Source organism: Erythrolamprus reginae, chromosome 1, assembly GCF_031021105.1.
Source record: "Erythrolamprus reginae isolate rEryReg1 chromosome 1, rEryReg1.hap1, whole genome shotgun sequence".
Lineage (NCBI taxonomy): Eukaryota > Metazoa > Chordata > Lepidosauria > Squamata > Dipsadidae > Erythrolamprus > Erythrolamprus reginae.
The window spans coordinates 34,710,421-34,725,310 of NC_091950.1; the positions used below are offsets into that span (position 1 = coordinate 34,710,421).

General features: G+C 45.7%; 1 protein-coding gene across 3 annotated transcripts in view; it reads right to left on the reverse strand.

Moving 5' to 3' along the window:
• Positions 1-14,445, reverse strand: part of MAP4K5 (mitogen-activated protein kinase kinase kinase kinase 5) — a 129,498-nt gene extending 115,053 nt beyond the window's left edge. The window contains exons 1-2 of one of the 3 annotated variants that reach the window (XM_070749142.1): positions 14,342-14,445; positions 8,363-8,630 (exon numbers count right to left, since the gene is read on the reverse strand). In XM_070749142.1, the coding sequence (XP_070605243.1) occupies positions 8,363-8,470 (108 nt within the window). In that variant the 5' untranslated portion in view covers positions 8,471-8,630; positions 14,342-14,445. Of the gene's footprint in view, positions 1-8,362; positions 8,631-13,828; positions 14,297-14,341 lie in introns of those variants that run through there. The other 2 variants (XM_070749136.1, XM_070749128.1) reach the window with 2 other exon arrangements.
• Between the last annotated feature and the right edge of the window lie 445 nt (positions 14,446-14,890).

Here is a 14,890-nt window from a genome sequence, read left to right on the forward strand (position 1 = left end):
AAGGTTTTTTCAGCCCTAACCAGGGAATAAAATAACGTGCTGAAGCTGAACAAGCTATGGATGCTAGCCAGATGAACAGGCTAAGAATGCTAGCCAGATGAATACCTGGTACTTTTTCTGCTTCTGAAATACTCTTTACCAACCATAAATTGTCTCTAAAGTTCTCTAAACTCATATCTAGTGCTAGCAAGACTGCATTTATCATACACAATCTAGGACCGTGATGGCAAACCTATGGCATGTGTGCCAGAGGTATCACGCAGAGCCCTCTCTGCTGGCACATGCACCATTGCCTCGGGTCAGATCTCTGTGGCATTTCTTTCATGAACTTCTGTTTCCCTGCAAAAAGATTTTACCTCTTGCCGCGCTGCCAGTGTTGGGATGCCCCACCTCCCCCTGGCCAGCTGGTCTCTGCTGCACATGTGCACATCTGCGCAAGCATGTGTATATACATGTCCATGCATGCACATGTTAATGTGCGCACGTGCGCATCTTTCAGTTTGGGCATGTGTGCGTGCAGTTTGGCCACTTGGTGTCTAAAAGGTTCGCCATCACTAATCAGACAATCCAGGATTTTTTTATTTCCTGGATGATATACACACAATATATATTTATTTATGCCAGCCCAGCTAAATATACACTGCTCAAAAAAAATAAAATAAAGGGAACACTTAAACAATACAATATAACTCCAAGTAAACCAAACCTCTATGAAATCAAACTGTTGACAATCAATTTCACATGCTGTTGTGCACATTCAACTTTGTACAGAACGAAGTATTCAATGAGAATATTTCATTCATTCAGATCTAGGTGGTGTTATTTGAGAGTTCCCTTAATTATTTGAGCAGTATATGTGCAACATAACTTAAAGTGGCTAATAATTAAGTAAAAATCAAAATTGTTTTTTTCAGTAATCTGCATGGAGCAAAGTCCAGTATGAATTACCCCAATATAAATCTCCATGGCAGAAACTACTTGTCACATACACGATGCCCATTATATTTTCTCAGCCACTGCTGGTTCTTTGTGATATAATTGTTTTAAAATACTTTAAATGGATTTAATATAGAACAACACAGTATCATATATAATCAAATCAAAAGTCCCAATGAATTCACAAAGGACTGAGGCTAGAAACAGAAGGCAAATATAAAGTCAGTCAATCATTTTGCTATGATGAAAGATAATTTGCTTTTTAATGAGAAAAGTATACTGTGTGTATTCTTTCAGGTTCAGGATGCTGCGGGTTTTGTAGATGAACAGAGATGAGTTTGGCTTCCATACAACAATGGCTAGTTCACACTACACTACATTATACTAAATACTAAACAATATGTAGTGCTCAATGGAACTGCATCTCCATGGAGTGTATGCAGTGGAGTACCCCAAAGATCTGTTTTAGGCCCAGTTCTCTTCAACATCTTCATCAATGACTTGGACGAGGGGACTGGAGGCTAAAACATATGGCAGGAATAACCAACACTCTATAAGACAGGCTTAAGATATAAAAGGATCTTGACAGACATTGGACGCTTTCTAACAAAAGGAAATTCAATGGTGAAAAAAGTAAGGTTCTACATATAGGTAAGAAAAACAAAATAGGCGTTGATTGCTTACCTGAACGCCTCTTCTCGTACGGTGAGCGGGTACAGCAGTCACATGGGTTGCTCATGTCCAATCCGGTGGAACTGAGCCTAGTATTAAAAAAGCTTGCCGGATCCGCCCCTTCCCCAGAATTCGCGAATCCATAGACTAGGCTCAGTTGTGAAGCTCTGTAGTGTTCAACTCTCATTGTTAGAGGAAGAAAGATATAGAAAGGTAAAGAAGACACATACAAGGGCGGGAAGTGACTGCTGTACCCGCTCACCGTACGAGAAGAGGCGTTCAGGTAAGCAATCAACGCCTATTCTCCGTACTGAAGGAGCGGGTCCAGCAGTCACATGGGACATACCCAATAGATGGTCCCTAGGGTGGGATTAGCTTGCTATCGTGTGAGATAACGGATTGGAGTACCCTTCTGCCGAAGGCAGCGTCCGCTGAAGCGTAAGAATCAATCTTGTAGTGCCTGATGAAGGAATTTGGCGAGGCCCAAGTGGCTGCTTTGCAGACCTCCTCCAACGGGGCTTGAGTCGCCCAAGCGGCCGAGGTGGCTGCGCTCCTGGTGGAATGCGCTGTGATGTTCCTTGGAACTGAGAGGGAGGCCGACTCATAGGCCTTAGATATAGTCCCTCTGATCCAACGGCCTATTACTGTTGAAGACACTTTGGCCCCCATGACTCTGGGATGATAGGCTACAAAAAGTGCTTCTGACCTCCGAAAGGGTCCTGTGCGTTGGATATAGATTCTCAGCGCTCTGGTGAGATCCAGGGTGTGCCATCTAATTGCCAAGGGATGGTCTCGTTGGAGGCAGAAGGAAGGTAGGACAATATCCTGAGATCTGTGGAACATGGAACTGACCTTGGGTAAGAAGGTGGGGTCCAGTCGCAAGACTACCTTGTCCTGATGGAATTGGCAAAGGTCCTGCCTGATTGAGAGGGCAGCCAGCTCCGAAATGCGTCGAGCAGAGGTAATAGCCACCAGGAATGCTACCTTAAAGGATAGGTACCTGAGGGACGCCGATTTTAGGGGTTCGTATGGTGCCTGCGTGAGGGAATGGAGAACCCGTGGCAAATCCCATGATGGGTACCTGTGGACCTTGGAAGGTCTGAGGTTGGCTATGCCCTTGAGGAATTCCTGAACTTCAGGGAAGGATCGGAGAGGCTGTCTGCGGGGACCTCCTAGGACAGATGAAATGGCTGCCAGATGACGCCGGAGGGTGCTGGTGGAAAGTCCTTTATGGAAGCCTTGCATAAGGAAGGAAATTATTCTGTGTATGGGGATGCACAGAGGGGAGAGACCTTCCTGTAGACACCACTGGTGAAACTTGGACCACGTGTGGTCGTAGATTCGATTGGTCGAACCCCTTCTGGCCTTTAAGATGACCTCCACTGAATCGGGGTCATGACCACGCAGCTCTAAATCTCTCCTGATAACAGCCAGGCGGTGAGGTGGAACCACTCCGGGTCTGGATGGAAAGAGGCCCCCTGCCGCAGCATATCCCCCGAAACGGGGAGTCGCCAAGGGTCCTGGACGGACAGCTGTTGGAGATCCGCGAACCAGGGCCGGCGGGGCCAGTGAGGGGCGATTAGGATTACTCGGGCCCTCTCGGTGAGGACCTTGTGAATCACGTCCGGGAGGATTGGAATTGGAGGAAATGCGTAGAGTAGGCCTGGAGGCCATGGACTCCGGAGGGCATTGATTGCTTCCGCTCCCGGGGATGGAAATCTGGAATAGAAGCGAGGGAGTTGGGCGTTCGCATTGGTCGCGAAGAGATCCAGAATTGGAAGGCCGAATCTGAGGGTGATTTGATGGAACAGGTCTTGATGGAGGTTCCACTCTCCTGGGTCTATCGTTGCCCGGGATAGCCAATCCGCCTGGACGTTGAGACTCCCCGAGATGTGATCGGCTAGGAGCGACTGGAGATGTTTTTCCGCCCAAAGGCCCAGCTTGAGGGCCTCCCTCATGAGAGCCTTGGATCTCGTGCCCCCCTGTCTGCAAATGTGGCTTTTCGTGGCAATGTTGTCGGTGAGAATGAGAACGTGCCGGTTGGGAATGCGAGGAGAGAAATGCTTCAGAGCCAGGGAAACGGCTCTTAACTCTAGCCAATTGATTGGCCTGGAAGCTTCCTCCGGGGACCACGTGCCCTGGGCTATCATCCCCTGGGCGTGGGCGCCCCATCCCGATAGACTGGCATCTGTGGTGATGACAAATTGATCCGGGCACCTGAACGGGGATCCTCTGTCCATGGCCGGAGACTTCCACCACTTGAAGGATCTGCGAACACTCAGTGGGATGACAATGCGTCGATTTGAGTTGCTGTGCCCTGATCTCTGAAAAGGTAACAGGAGCCACTGGAGTTCCCTAGCATGAAGGCGAGCCCAGGGAATGATGCCTATGCATGACACCATCTTCCCCAAAAGGGAAGATAGAGTGACTATGGAAACTGAAGAATTAGATAAAATGTTAGAAATTAACTCCACTATACTGAGTTTTCTCTCGGGAGAGAGAAAAACCTGGGAGGATTCTGAATCAATAATGGATCCCAGGTGAGAAATGGATGTGGAGGGTTGGAGGTGGCTCTTATCAAAGTTGATGGAAAATCCATGGTCCTGAAGGACTGACATGGTGACAGAGAGGTCTGTTTTCACTTTCTCTAGGGAGTTCCCATGAATTAAAATATCATCAAGATAACATAAAATGTGGATGGGAAACGCCCTGATATAGGCCGCCAGGGACCCCAAGAGCTTTGTAAAGACCCGAGGGGCCGAGGAAAGGCCAAATGGCATCGCCCTATACTGGAAATGCCTGCCTTGAAAGGAAAAACGTAAAAATTTTCTGTGGCATTTGGCTATAGGAATGTGAAGGTAGGCCTCAGTGAGGTCTAAGGAGACCATGAAATCTCCCGAGTGAATAGCGGCCAAAATAGAAGACAAGGAGTGCATCTTAAACTTCCTATATTTGATGAATAAATTTAGTTTCTTTAGATCCAAAATAGCTCTCCAACCTCCGGAGGACTTTGGAACCATAAATAGGATGGAGTAAAAACCTAGGCCCTTCTGACCGGAAGGGACCGGTTGAATGGCTCTGATGGACAATAGATGAGCAATGGCCTCCTCCATACGGTTACAATCTGAGGATGACCTGGGAGAAGGGCAGGAAATAAAACGTTTAGGGGGAGGAGAAATAAATTCTAAAAGAAGGCCTGTTTGAACAGTGTCAATGACCCAAGGGTCCTTGGAGGTGAGACGCCAATTAGAGGCGAAATGAGCTAGGCGACCCCCTATGGGAATAGAGGTAGGATTACCATCTAGGTTTTTTTGAAGCCCTGTTAGAGGAAGCTCCCCTTTGGAAGCGGAACCCTCTGCCCCTGGAGTTCCTACCTTGGGAACGAAAGCGGGGGGAATACTGACCTGGAGATCTCTGGTAGGAAGCCGCTTGATCTTGCTGGCGCCCTGGGCGACGAAAGGACTGCGTTTTGGTAGCCTTTTTTGTGGTTGGACCCAAAACTTTCTTCTTGTCCGTGGTTTCCGTGAGGAGTGGATCCAGAAGATCACCGAAGAGAAGGTCGCGCTTTAAGGGACCCTGGGATAACTGCCACTTTTGGCGAACTCCCGCTTGCCAAGGGCGAATCCATAGGAGTCTTCTTGCCGTAGTAGAAGCTGCAATAGACTTAGCAGAAAATCTAGTAGATTGCAAGGTGGCATCAGCCACGTACTGGGCAGCTGCAAAAACCTTGTTGAAGTCTTGTTGACCTCTCAAGTCATCGGGAGGAATATGCTGTTGAAGTTGGCGAAGCCACAGCAGCATGGCTCTGGAGAAAAAGGAAGCCGCTGCAGAGCTTTTAGTGGCCCAGGAATCAGCGGTGAATCCTCTTTTGAGCATTTGCTCAATGCGCTTGTCCTCTGGGCGGAGGACTTCCTCCGCCTCGCCTGGCACAGCCGCTGCCGAGTGAAGAATCTTGACAGGTTCATCCGGTTTGGGAAAGGATAGAAGCTCTTCATAGGAAGAGGAAAGTTTGTACAACTTTCTGTCCTTGGTGGAGGGATTAAGGCCAGAGGCTGGAAATTCCCACTGTTTGAGTAAAGCATCTTTAAACAACTTAGGCATAGGAATTACCTCGTTATCCTCCTGTTCCTCTGTGAAGTAAGGTAAATTCTCCTCCGGGGGATCAGTGGAAGTGGAGGCTTGTTTCTCCTGGGCCGCTAATCCCGTAGAAATTCTAGCTTTGAGGAGGAGAGATTTGAATAATTGAGAAGGAAAAATAGTAATAGGAGGAGGAACCTTTATTTGGGATTCCTCATCATCTGATAGGCCTTGAAAGGCATCCTCATCATCCTCTATATCCTCATATTCATCCTGGGAGGAATCTGAATCATCCTGAATAGGAGCTCTGACCGCTGGGGGAGAACCCAAGGGGCGGGAGGAGCGAGAAGGAGGAAGAGGTAAGGGAAGCTCATTGATGGAGGAGAGTTTGGCATCAATGGCTTTGGACAACACAGCAAAAATAGACTGGAACTCAGGAGGTAAACTGGAAATGTCAGCAGAAATGGCAGAAGAATCCCTAAAGGCCTGGGAGGATCCTGGCTGGGGGGAATCTTCAATAATATCTGGTTCCTCTGGACCTATGCCCCATAGGTTAGGTTGGGGTCTATCTAGGTTTGGCTCATCCAGAGATAACACAGGGACCCCAGAAGGAGGCAGACTAGAAGCCTCTGGGGGGTCTTGACTACTGATTACTTGGGCCTGCACTTTCAAACGTTTTGCTGATTTGTCATGGATTTTTTGTAGGGCTAGGTCCCTTCTCTTCTCGGCCCTGGTGACCTTGGTCGAGGGGCGGGCCCCTGGAGAAGAGGAGGAAGAGGCCTGGGGGATACTAGTAATCTCATCGCCTGTAGGCCTGGCCTCTCTGGGACCTTTAGTTGTGCCTCTCTTGGGAAAAGTAGCCATAGTCTGACAATTAACAGAAGACAAGGCTGAGCCAATAACTGAATAATAAGGAGAAGAATTTCAAGGACTTCCCAAGAGGAATGGATCCTGCTTCGAGGCCTCGAAGCTGCTGAAACTTGAGGACAATCTGGGCAAACCCAGAGTTCGTGCCCCCAAACCCAGCGGGGCCAGCCTCCCTAAACTTTATAATTAAGTAAACCAAGGCACTCTGGTTGGAGGCTTAGCCGGTGGAGAATTTAGCCTGGGACCCCCAAGGCCCGCTCCGGGATCCACGCGGTGGACTGAGGCCTACACGGCTGGCAGGGGGCCAACACGAGAGGCCTAGATTTAAAAAGGGCGCGAAGGCCTTCGCGCCGAAAAAGATCGCTGTGTAAAATTTCTTAAAGGGGAAGCGATCGACTAAGTCCAGGAGACTAGAAGGCGTCTCACTCCGCAGGAGGTATTTCTTAAGCCCTTAAATATTTTTGTATACAATAAATAATCAATAATTCAATAGGTAAATACTTGCACCAGGACCTCCAGGCCAAAGGATTAGAAGAATCCACAAGCGGCCGCAGGAATCGTAACCGGCAAAACCGCCGGGGGAAAACGAAACCGCAACTTCTCCCAAGGAAAAAAGCCTAGCCGCTTTTTTTCTTTTTTTCTTTTAAACGGCTGGCGCAATTAGTGCAAGTAAATAATTAAAGACAATAAATCTTACTACTTTTTGAAGGAAAAGATCGAAGGGAAGGTGTTAGAATGTTGAACGAGCTATCACAATACAACCGCAGGATATGCGAACTGAGCGAATTCTGGGGAAGGGGCGGATCCGGCAAGCTTTTTTAATACTAGGCTCAGTTCCACCGGATTGGACATGAGCAACCCATGTGACTGCTGGACCCGCTCCTTCAGTACGGAGAAACACAGATTTAGTATATGTTGTACCTTGATCAATAGTATTAACTGTGAGAGGGATATTGGAGTCCTAATGGACAATTCTAGTGGACAATTCAGTTCTAGGCTGGATAAACAGAGGGATAGAATCAAGATCACGTGAAGTGTTAATACCACATTATAATGCCTTGGAAAGCCACACTTGGAATACTGCATTCAGTTTTGGCTGCTATGATGTAAAAAAGATGATGAGTCCCTAGAAAGAGTGCAGAGAAAAGCAAAAAAGATGATTAGGGGACTGGAGGCTAAAACATATGAAGAACGGTTAGAGGAACTGGGTATATCTACCTTAATGAAAAGAAGGATTAGGGGAGACATAATAGCAGTGTTTCAATATCTCAGGGGCTGCCACAAACAAGAAGGAGTGAAGCTATTCTCCAAAGCACCTGAGGGTAGGACAAGAAGCAATGGGTAGAAACTAATCATGGAGAGAAGCAACTTAGAACTAAGGAGAAATTTCCTGATAGTTAGAACAATTAATCAGTAGAACAGCTTGCCTCCAGAAGTTGTGAATGCTCCATCACTGGAGGTTTTTAAGAAGAGGTTGGATAACCACTAGTCTGAAGTAGTGTAGGGTTTCCTGCCTAAGCAGGGGGTTGAACTATAAGACCTCCAAGGTCCCGTCCAATTCTGTTATTCTAAAATTCTAAAATCAAAAGGACTATAAGATCTCCAAGGACCCTTCCAGCTCTATTCTGATTTGATTTGATTTGAAAATGATGCAATTAAGACTCGATGAGATCCATGCAAATTCATCTAATAACCAACAATGTATCACCTTACAAGTTCCATGAACCAGTTCAAATTATTTTTCAGAAAAGAAACTGACAGAATTCAAATTCACTTTCTTAGCTGGCAAGTAAGTATTTGCTGGCCTTACCTTATAGACATCTCCATAGGTGCCACTCCCCACTCTCTGGATGATCTCATAGTCTTGCTGTGGATTCCGCCGCATAATATCTCCACTTGGGCGGGACAGAGGATCCATAATCTGCTAATACACTCTCCCCTTCCCCACAAGGGGGAACAGGAATGATGCACAGTTGCCTCTGGCTCAAGCACTGAAGCCCGGGAAATGGTGTTCTTAAAATCCTAGTGGAACTGTATGCTGGCAGGAACACATGGCTTTGATCCACTTTTTGTTGGCCCTAATATTAAAAAAGGAAAGAAAGAAATAGGATGAAGTTTTTATTTCAAACAGAAGCAAAAACAGCTTCAGACACTTTGGAAACAAATGAAGGAAAACCAAATGGAATTCTTCTTCTGGTTAATGAATAGAAAGTGGTTAAGATGCTGGGCTTGTCAACTGGAAAGCTGGCAGGCCATGTTTGAGATCCGAGCGACATGTGACACAGGAGGGTGAGCTGCCGTCCTCGTCCCAGTTCCTGCCAGCCTAGCAATTCGAAAGCATGCAAATGCGAGTAGATAAATAGGTACCACTTTGTTAGGACAGTAACAGTTTTCTGTGAGATCATGCTGGCTACATGACCATGGAAATATCTTCACACAATGCTGGCTCAATAGCCTTGAAATAGAGATAAGCACCAACCCCTACAGTTGGCAATGACTAGCGGAGTAAAATCACAAGGATTTCTTTAGCTTTTTTACTTTAACGAATAGAGGACACAAATGTGATAATGTTGTCCAATGCCCATTCAGTTCAATAAGTCTAAGCTGGGAAATAGCCTGCCATCTTCAAGCCTCATGCCCTAATGATGTGTACGGAGAATTCAACCTTGAAGTAAGAAGAAATTTTCTGACAGTGTGAACAATTAATCAATGGAATAGTTTGCCTCCTGGAGTTGTGGGGCTCCATTATTGGGGGCTTTCAGAAACAAATTGGGCAACCATTTGACTAAGATGGTATAAGGCAGTGATGGCGAACCTATGGCATGGGTGCCGCATGTGGCACGCAGAACCATATCTGCTGGCACGTGAGCTGTTGCTCTAGCTCAGTTCCAACCCATGTGTGTGCTGGCCAGTTGATTTTTGGCTTGCAGAGAGGCTCTGGGAGGGCGTTTTGGCTTCCAGAGAACCTCCGGGAGAATGGGGGAGGGCGTTTTTATCCTCCTCCAGATCCAGGGAAGCGTTTGGAGCCTGGGGAGGGCAAAACACGACCCTACTGGGCCCACCAGAAGTTGGGAAACAGGTTGTCACCAGCCTCCAGAGGACCTCCAGAAAGGGGAGAAGCTGTTTTTGCCCTTCCTATGCATTGAATTATGGGTGTGGGAACTCGCACATGTGCGATAGTGCGTGTCCATGCTCTTTCAGCACCCAAGGAAAAAAAGGTTCACCATCACTGGTAAAATGTTTCCTGCCTTGAGCAGCGGGTTCAACTAGAACAGTGTTTCCCAACCTTGGCAATTTGAAGAGATCTGGACTTCAACTCCCAGAATTCCCCAGCCAGTGAATGCTGGCTGGGGAATTCTGGAAGTTGAAGTCCAAATAACTGAACTAGAAGACCTCCGAAGGTATTTCCATCAGGTCACAAAAATCAACTTCAGCGATCCAGCTTTATCAGCCGAATATTACCTATCTACCTTGTCAACTCTATAATTCTGGCATTATTGCCCCAAACTGTAGGTATCAGGACTGATACTGAGAGAAAAACTGAAATTAAGTTCTGACTTTGTTGAACTTCCATTATTTTCCTAGTCAGTTCATAGAAATAAGTTCAGCAGATCTTTCTTCCTAGGCTTCCAAAATGCACTGAAAAGCTGGCTTTTTCCCCAAGCCCTGGTATAGGATGAGGTAACTCCATGTTGGAAACTTAACTTAGTGATAGGGTGTTTTTTGTTTGTTTTTTGCTTTGCATGTTTATGGTTTTTAGAGTATTAATATGGTTTTTATGCTATGTTGTTAATGTTGTTTTAATTCTTGATTGGGAATTTGCCCAGAATTTGACATAAGATGGATAGCTATAGCAATTTTTTAAATAAATAAAAATAAAACAAACTGGGTATTACAATTCCAAATAAGAGACATGGCACAGATAGAAGGGATCTATGAAGGGACAGCTGGTGATAAGAGGAAGAGGAATATAATCTTGGCTTGCTGATTTCTCTTTCCAAAACCCATCTGCAATATTAGTCCCAGCTGTGCCAGTGCTATTCTGGAGCCCTAACACGCTATTTTCATCAGAATGTAGCAATGGATGCATTTTTGAAACCTCATTTTTAGTATCATTAGAATAGGCAATCTACAATCAGAAGAAAATATAGACTTCAGAGTGTCAACAAGAAAAAACAGCCTTCAGGCATTTGTAAGGGAGAAACATAGTACAAAACTGCCCAAGGAGAACAAATGATATGAATTCCCGCTGATCCTCCCTTACAAATGTATTTCTCAATATCTATATTAATAGCATAGGAAAAAAGCTAATAATGGAACTCCATTAATTCCAGTCTATTTTTTGTGGCTCCAAAGGAAAAAAAAAACATGTGCCATAAAAGATAATCAGTGTCTGCACCACATAATTCAAATTCTGCACTTTATCGAAGTTGAAACAGGATCCTTTGTAATTTGTGACTAGGGCACAATATTGTATTATTTTTAACACTTCCAAGAAAAGAAAAAAGATTTTTTTGAGCGGGAGGAAACATTTTAACTCTAAATCACTATATATCAAATGATATCCCCAATTAACTACACTTGATAATTTATCATGTATAACTTAGGGTAAGAGAAGGCAAGTACTGTACTTGGCTAACACTTACCCCAATATAAAAATAAATCTCAACTACAAAGCAGGGGGCTTCCATAGCGTTTTAGGACTATCTATCTCTTATATCCATTCATACTGATTTTAACATTTTCAAGCTACAGCACCATAGTATTTTGTATTAGAATATTTTCAAAAGATGTAAAATCTTCAGTCTGATGGATATTCATTTTATTTTATTTATTCAATTTTTTAATGCCACCCTTCTCCTTAGACTCAGGGCGGCTTACAATATGTTAGCAATAGCACTTTTTAACAAAGCCAGCATATTGCCCCCACAATCTGGGTCCTCATTTTACCCACCTCGGAAGGCTGGAAGGCTGAGTCAACCTTGAGCCAGTGGTGAGATTTGAACTGCTGACCTGCAGATCTAGCAGTCAGGTTTAGTGGCCTGCAGTACTGCACTCTACCGACTGCGCCACCTTGGCTCATTATATTAATATTGTCAATATCAATATTATCTTCATTACCAATATCTGCTCACAACTCAAATAGGATGGGTGAAAGTAGACACCCTAATCTAAAAATTACTTTTCAATAGGCCTTCTAGATAAAAACAGTAACAGATGAAAGAAAAAACTCTAAGGAAAGTCCACGTGCCACTGCCCAAAAGCCACATTAGTAGTGTTCTCCTTTACAAATCCTCCAAGGCAGTTTTTTTCTCACTAATTCTCTGCAGGTATCTTCCACGTAGGGTTTTTTTTGTTTGTTTGTTTGTTTTGGTAGAGCTGGATATCATCATTACCATTTCCATATTTAAATCATATGCGTAAATGACTATCTATTCAAATATTGAGGTTTCAAAATCTATTGCTCAGTAGGGGAAGATCTCAATTGTAGCATGCAAGTATAAATTACAATCGTCTTTGGATATCTAGGGCATAAATATCTTTGATCCTGCCAGGGAACTGAATACAAAGAGGAAGTATGCAAAGGGAAAAGAGGTAACAATATTCAAGCTATCTATAAGTTCAACATACAAACAGAAGGATAAGAGGCAAAGCTTACAAACACAGATGTCTAAGACTGATACTCACAGAGTCCAACAGCCAACAGTTTTCAGAAACAAAAGAATTGGCAAGATGACAATGCACCAAACAATCTCCTAAAAGCCATCCCCATAATATGCACCATTACATTTTAGGGGTTTTTTTCTCTTGGTTAAGTATTTGCCACACTGCTGAGGCAAGTAAAATTGCAGTTCAGGAATCTATCAAATAAAACTTGCACAGTATCTGGAGCTGAATTGGACATAATAAGCTAATGTAAGCAAGCTTGTTTGCTTAGTGCATTTATGTCTACGGCAGCATCCAGCTTTTCATGGAACAGCAAGGATGTCCAGCATCAATTTGTTTATAACAGGATCTGTTATCCAAGCTCTGTTAACAAATCTGCAACAAACACTTCCCTGTCATTCCAGACTTAATTGATATAGCATAAATCCCTTTAAACTGTTGCTGTATTTTGTTAATTTATATGAAAGGAAGGCCAAAGATAAAATTGTAAGCAGCGGGCTTTTGACTCGGGCAATTTGCATAGGAGTTACCGTACATCTTTTCAAAGCAAGCTTAAAGCTAGAGATGTTGTGAATGCCTAGATAATATAGCAGTATCTAAGCCAGTTTGAGGATCTTTCTATCCTGGCAACATTTTTTTTTCTGTACCATTATTATGATATAACCTTCATGTCCTTCCCATCTCATGAGTTCAACAGTCTTAAGTGATCCTTACCTGCATTAGTTTAAAAAAGTATCCCTACCCCAGCGCTAAGTAAATATATAAAATCTGTCAGGTTTTGTCAGACATTGTCTTGAAGAGAAGTCAGATAACGAAGCAAACATAAGGACTGGAATTGAGGACAGCAAATTTCATACACGGTCCTACAGCCTCCAACATGTGGAAATAGCACTTCTGCTGGGAAAAGGCCTCATGTCAGAAACTGATGGACTTTGATTACTTTTCACTAGTTAAAATTAGGCATGGGTGCCAAAGGAAGCCACTGACCACCTCCCACTGTTTCCCTTGAAGGAAGGGAGCTTTTCTGATCCCCAAGCCAAGCTGACAACTGAAATGGCTCAAGCCTGATGGTCACGGATGCTTCCTTCAAGCCCTGGCCACAAAGCAGAAGTCTATCTTTCAGTGACGAACACATCTGAGAAAGAGGTGTGCATCTGTCCAGCTCTGCCACCCATGCATGTAGCTAGCTGGAGTCATGCAACATGCCAGACCCAAATCTAAGTTGGCTAGTTTCTGCTCCTGTCTCCTGCACCTACCTAGTCGGGGCAATATAAGTTACTTTCCTGAGCAGCTCCGCTCTGCAAAGTTGGGTAACTTAACCATGGCTCACTTAATCATGGTTTTTGCCTTGTGCAAGTACAAGGCTGCATGTTACGCAGTAGGGAGATTTGTAGAGGGAATTGTAGATATTGCCGTCCAATTTCCCTGCCTATCCTCTGATCCTGCAGCCTTTCGGCTTCCCCAAGATCCACGCCTTCAATTTCCTCGGCTTCTTCGCCCGAAGGTCCACCCCGGGGAGGCCTCTCTCTTTCTCTCACTCGAACCGGGACGCCTCCCTTCTCCTCCTCCAGCCGCGGCCGAAGCGATCGAGGAGGCTCCGCTTGCTTACCCAGCCCCGTGTGCAGGCCCCGATCCCGCGCGGGGCGTCTCTCTCACCTCTTCTGGCAGCTCCCTTCGGTCGGAGCCGCGGAGGCGAAGGAGGAGGGGGACGCGCCGCTTTGTCCCACCTCGCTCGGCCGCGCCGCCGGAGATCAGCGGGGAGGGCCGCCGAATTGCTCTGCGGCCAGCCCGCCGCGCATGTACGGCCTGGTCGCCTCGAGCAGAGCTGCTCGGCCTCACCCGCTTCCTAGCGCGCCGCTCGAACCCGCGCCGGGCCGGGCCACACCAGACAGATGAGCCGCCGCCGTCCTCCTCCTCCGGAGTCCCGCCTTTCGGTCCCGCCTTCGCGGCGGCGGCGCCACAAAAGAGCCTGGCTTAAGCAAAGCGACAGCGCCCCGCCGTGGGCCTTCCGAAGGAGGTCGCTTGTTTTCGCGGCAAACGACCGTCCCGGCCTCAGTCAGAGGCCTCGCTTCCTCAGCCGCCTTTTCTTTCTTTTTACCCTGCGGAACAAACACTGACTCACCGGCGCTCTCCCTGACGATATATCGCCCGGTGTGGATGAATGGAGGGGCGTCCTCGCAAGAGGATCCTCGCGCAGGCTTAATCCATGTTTCTCCTCAGCCTCGGCCAACTGCACAAAAGGAGCGCGTGGTTTACATATTTCTAATTCAAATCATGCTGAGGCACAGTTGATCTCTCTCAGCGCACGCCCGTTTTCCAGTAAGCTGCCCGAACTGCCTGTGGCCATAAAGACACAAAAGACTGCCATCGAGTGTTTTTTTTAAATAAATGTTGTACGTGTGTATTCGTAGTTTTAAAAGTTCATCAAGCAGCAATAGATGGTCTGTTAGATCGGTGTTTCCCAACCTTGGCAACTTGAAGCTATTTGGACTTCAGCTCCCAGAATTCCCCAGCCAGCATTGGCTGGCTGGGAAATTCTGGGAGTTGAAGTCCCGACATCTTCATGTTGCCAAGATTGGGAAACTGTTGGATAGACCATCTATTGCTGCTTGATGGAATAGATGGAATGCTAATACAGTAGATGGAAACTAAACAAGGAGAGAAGTAACTT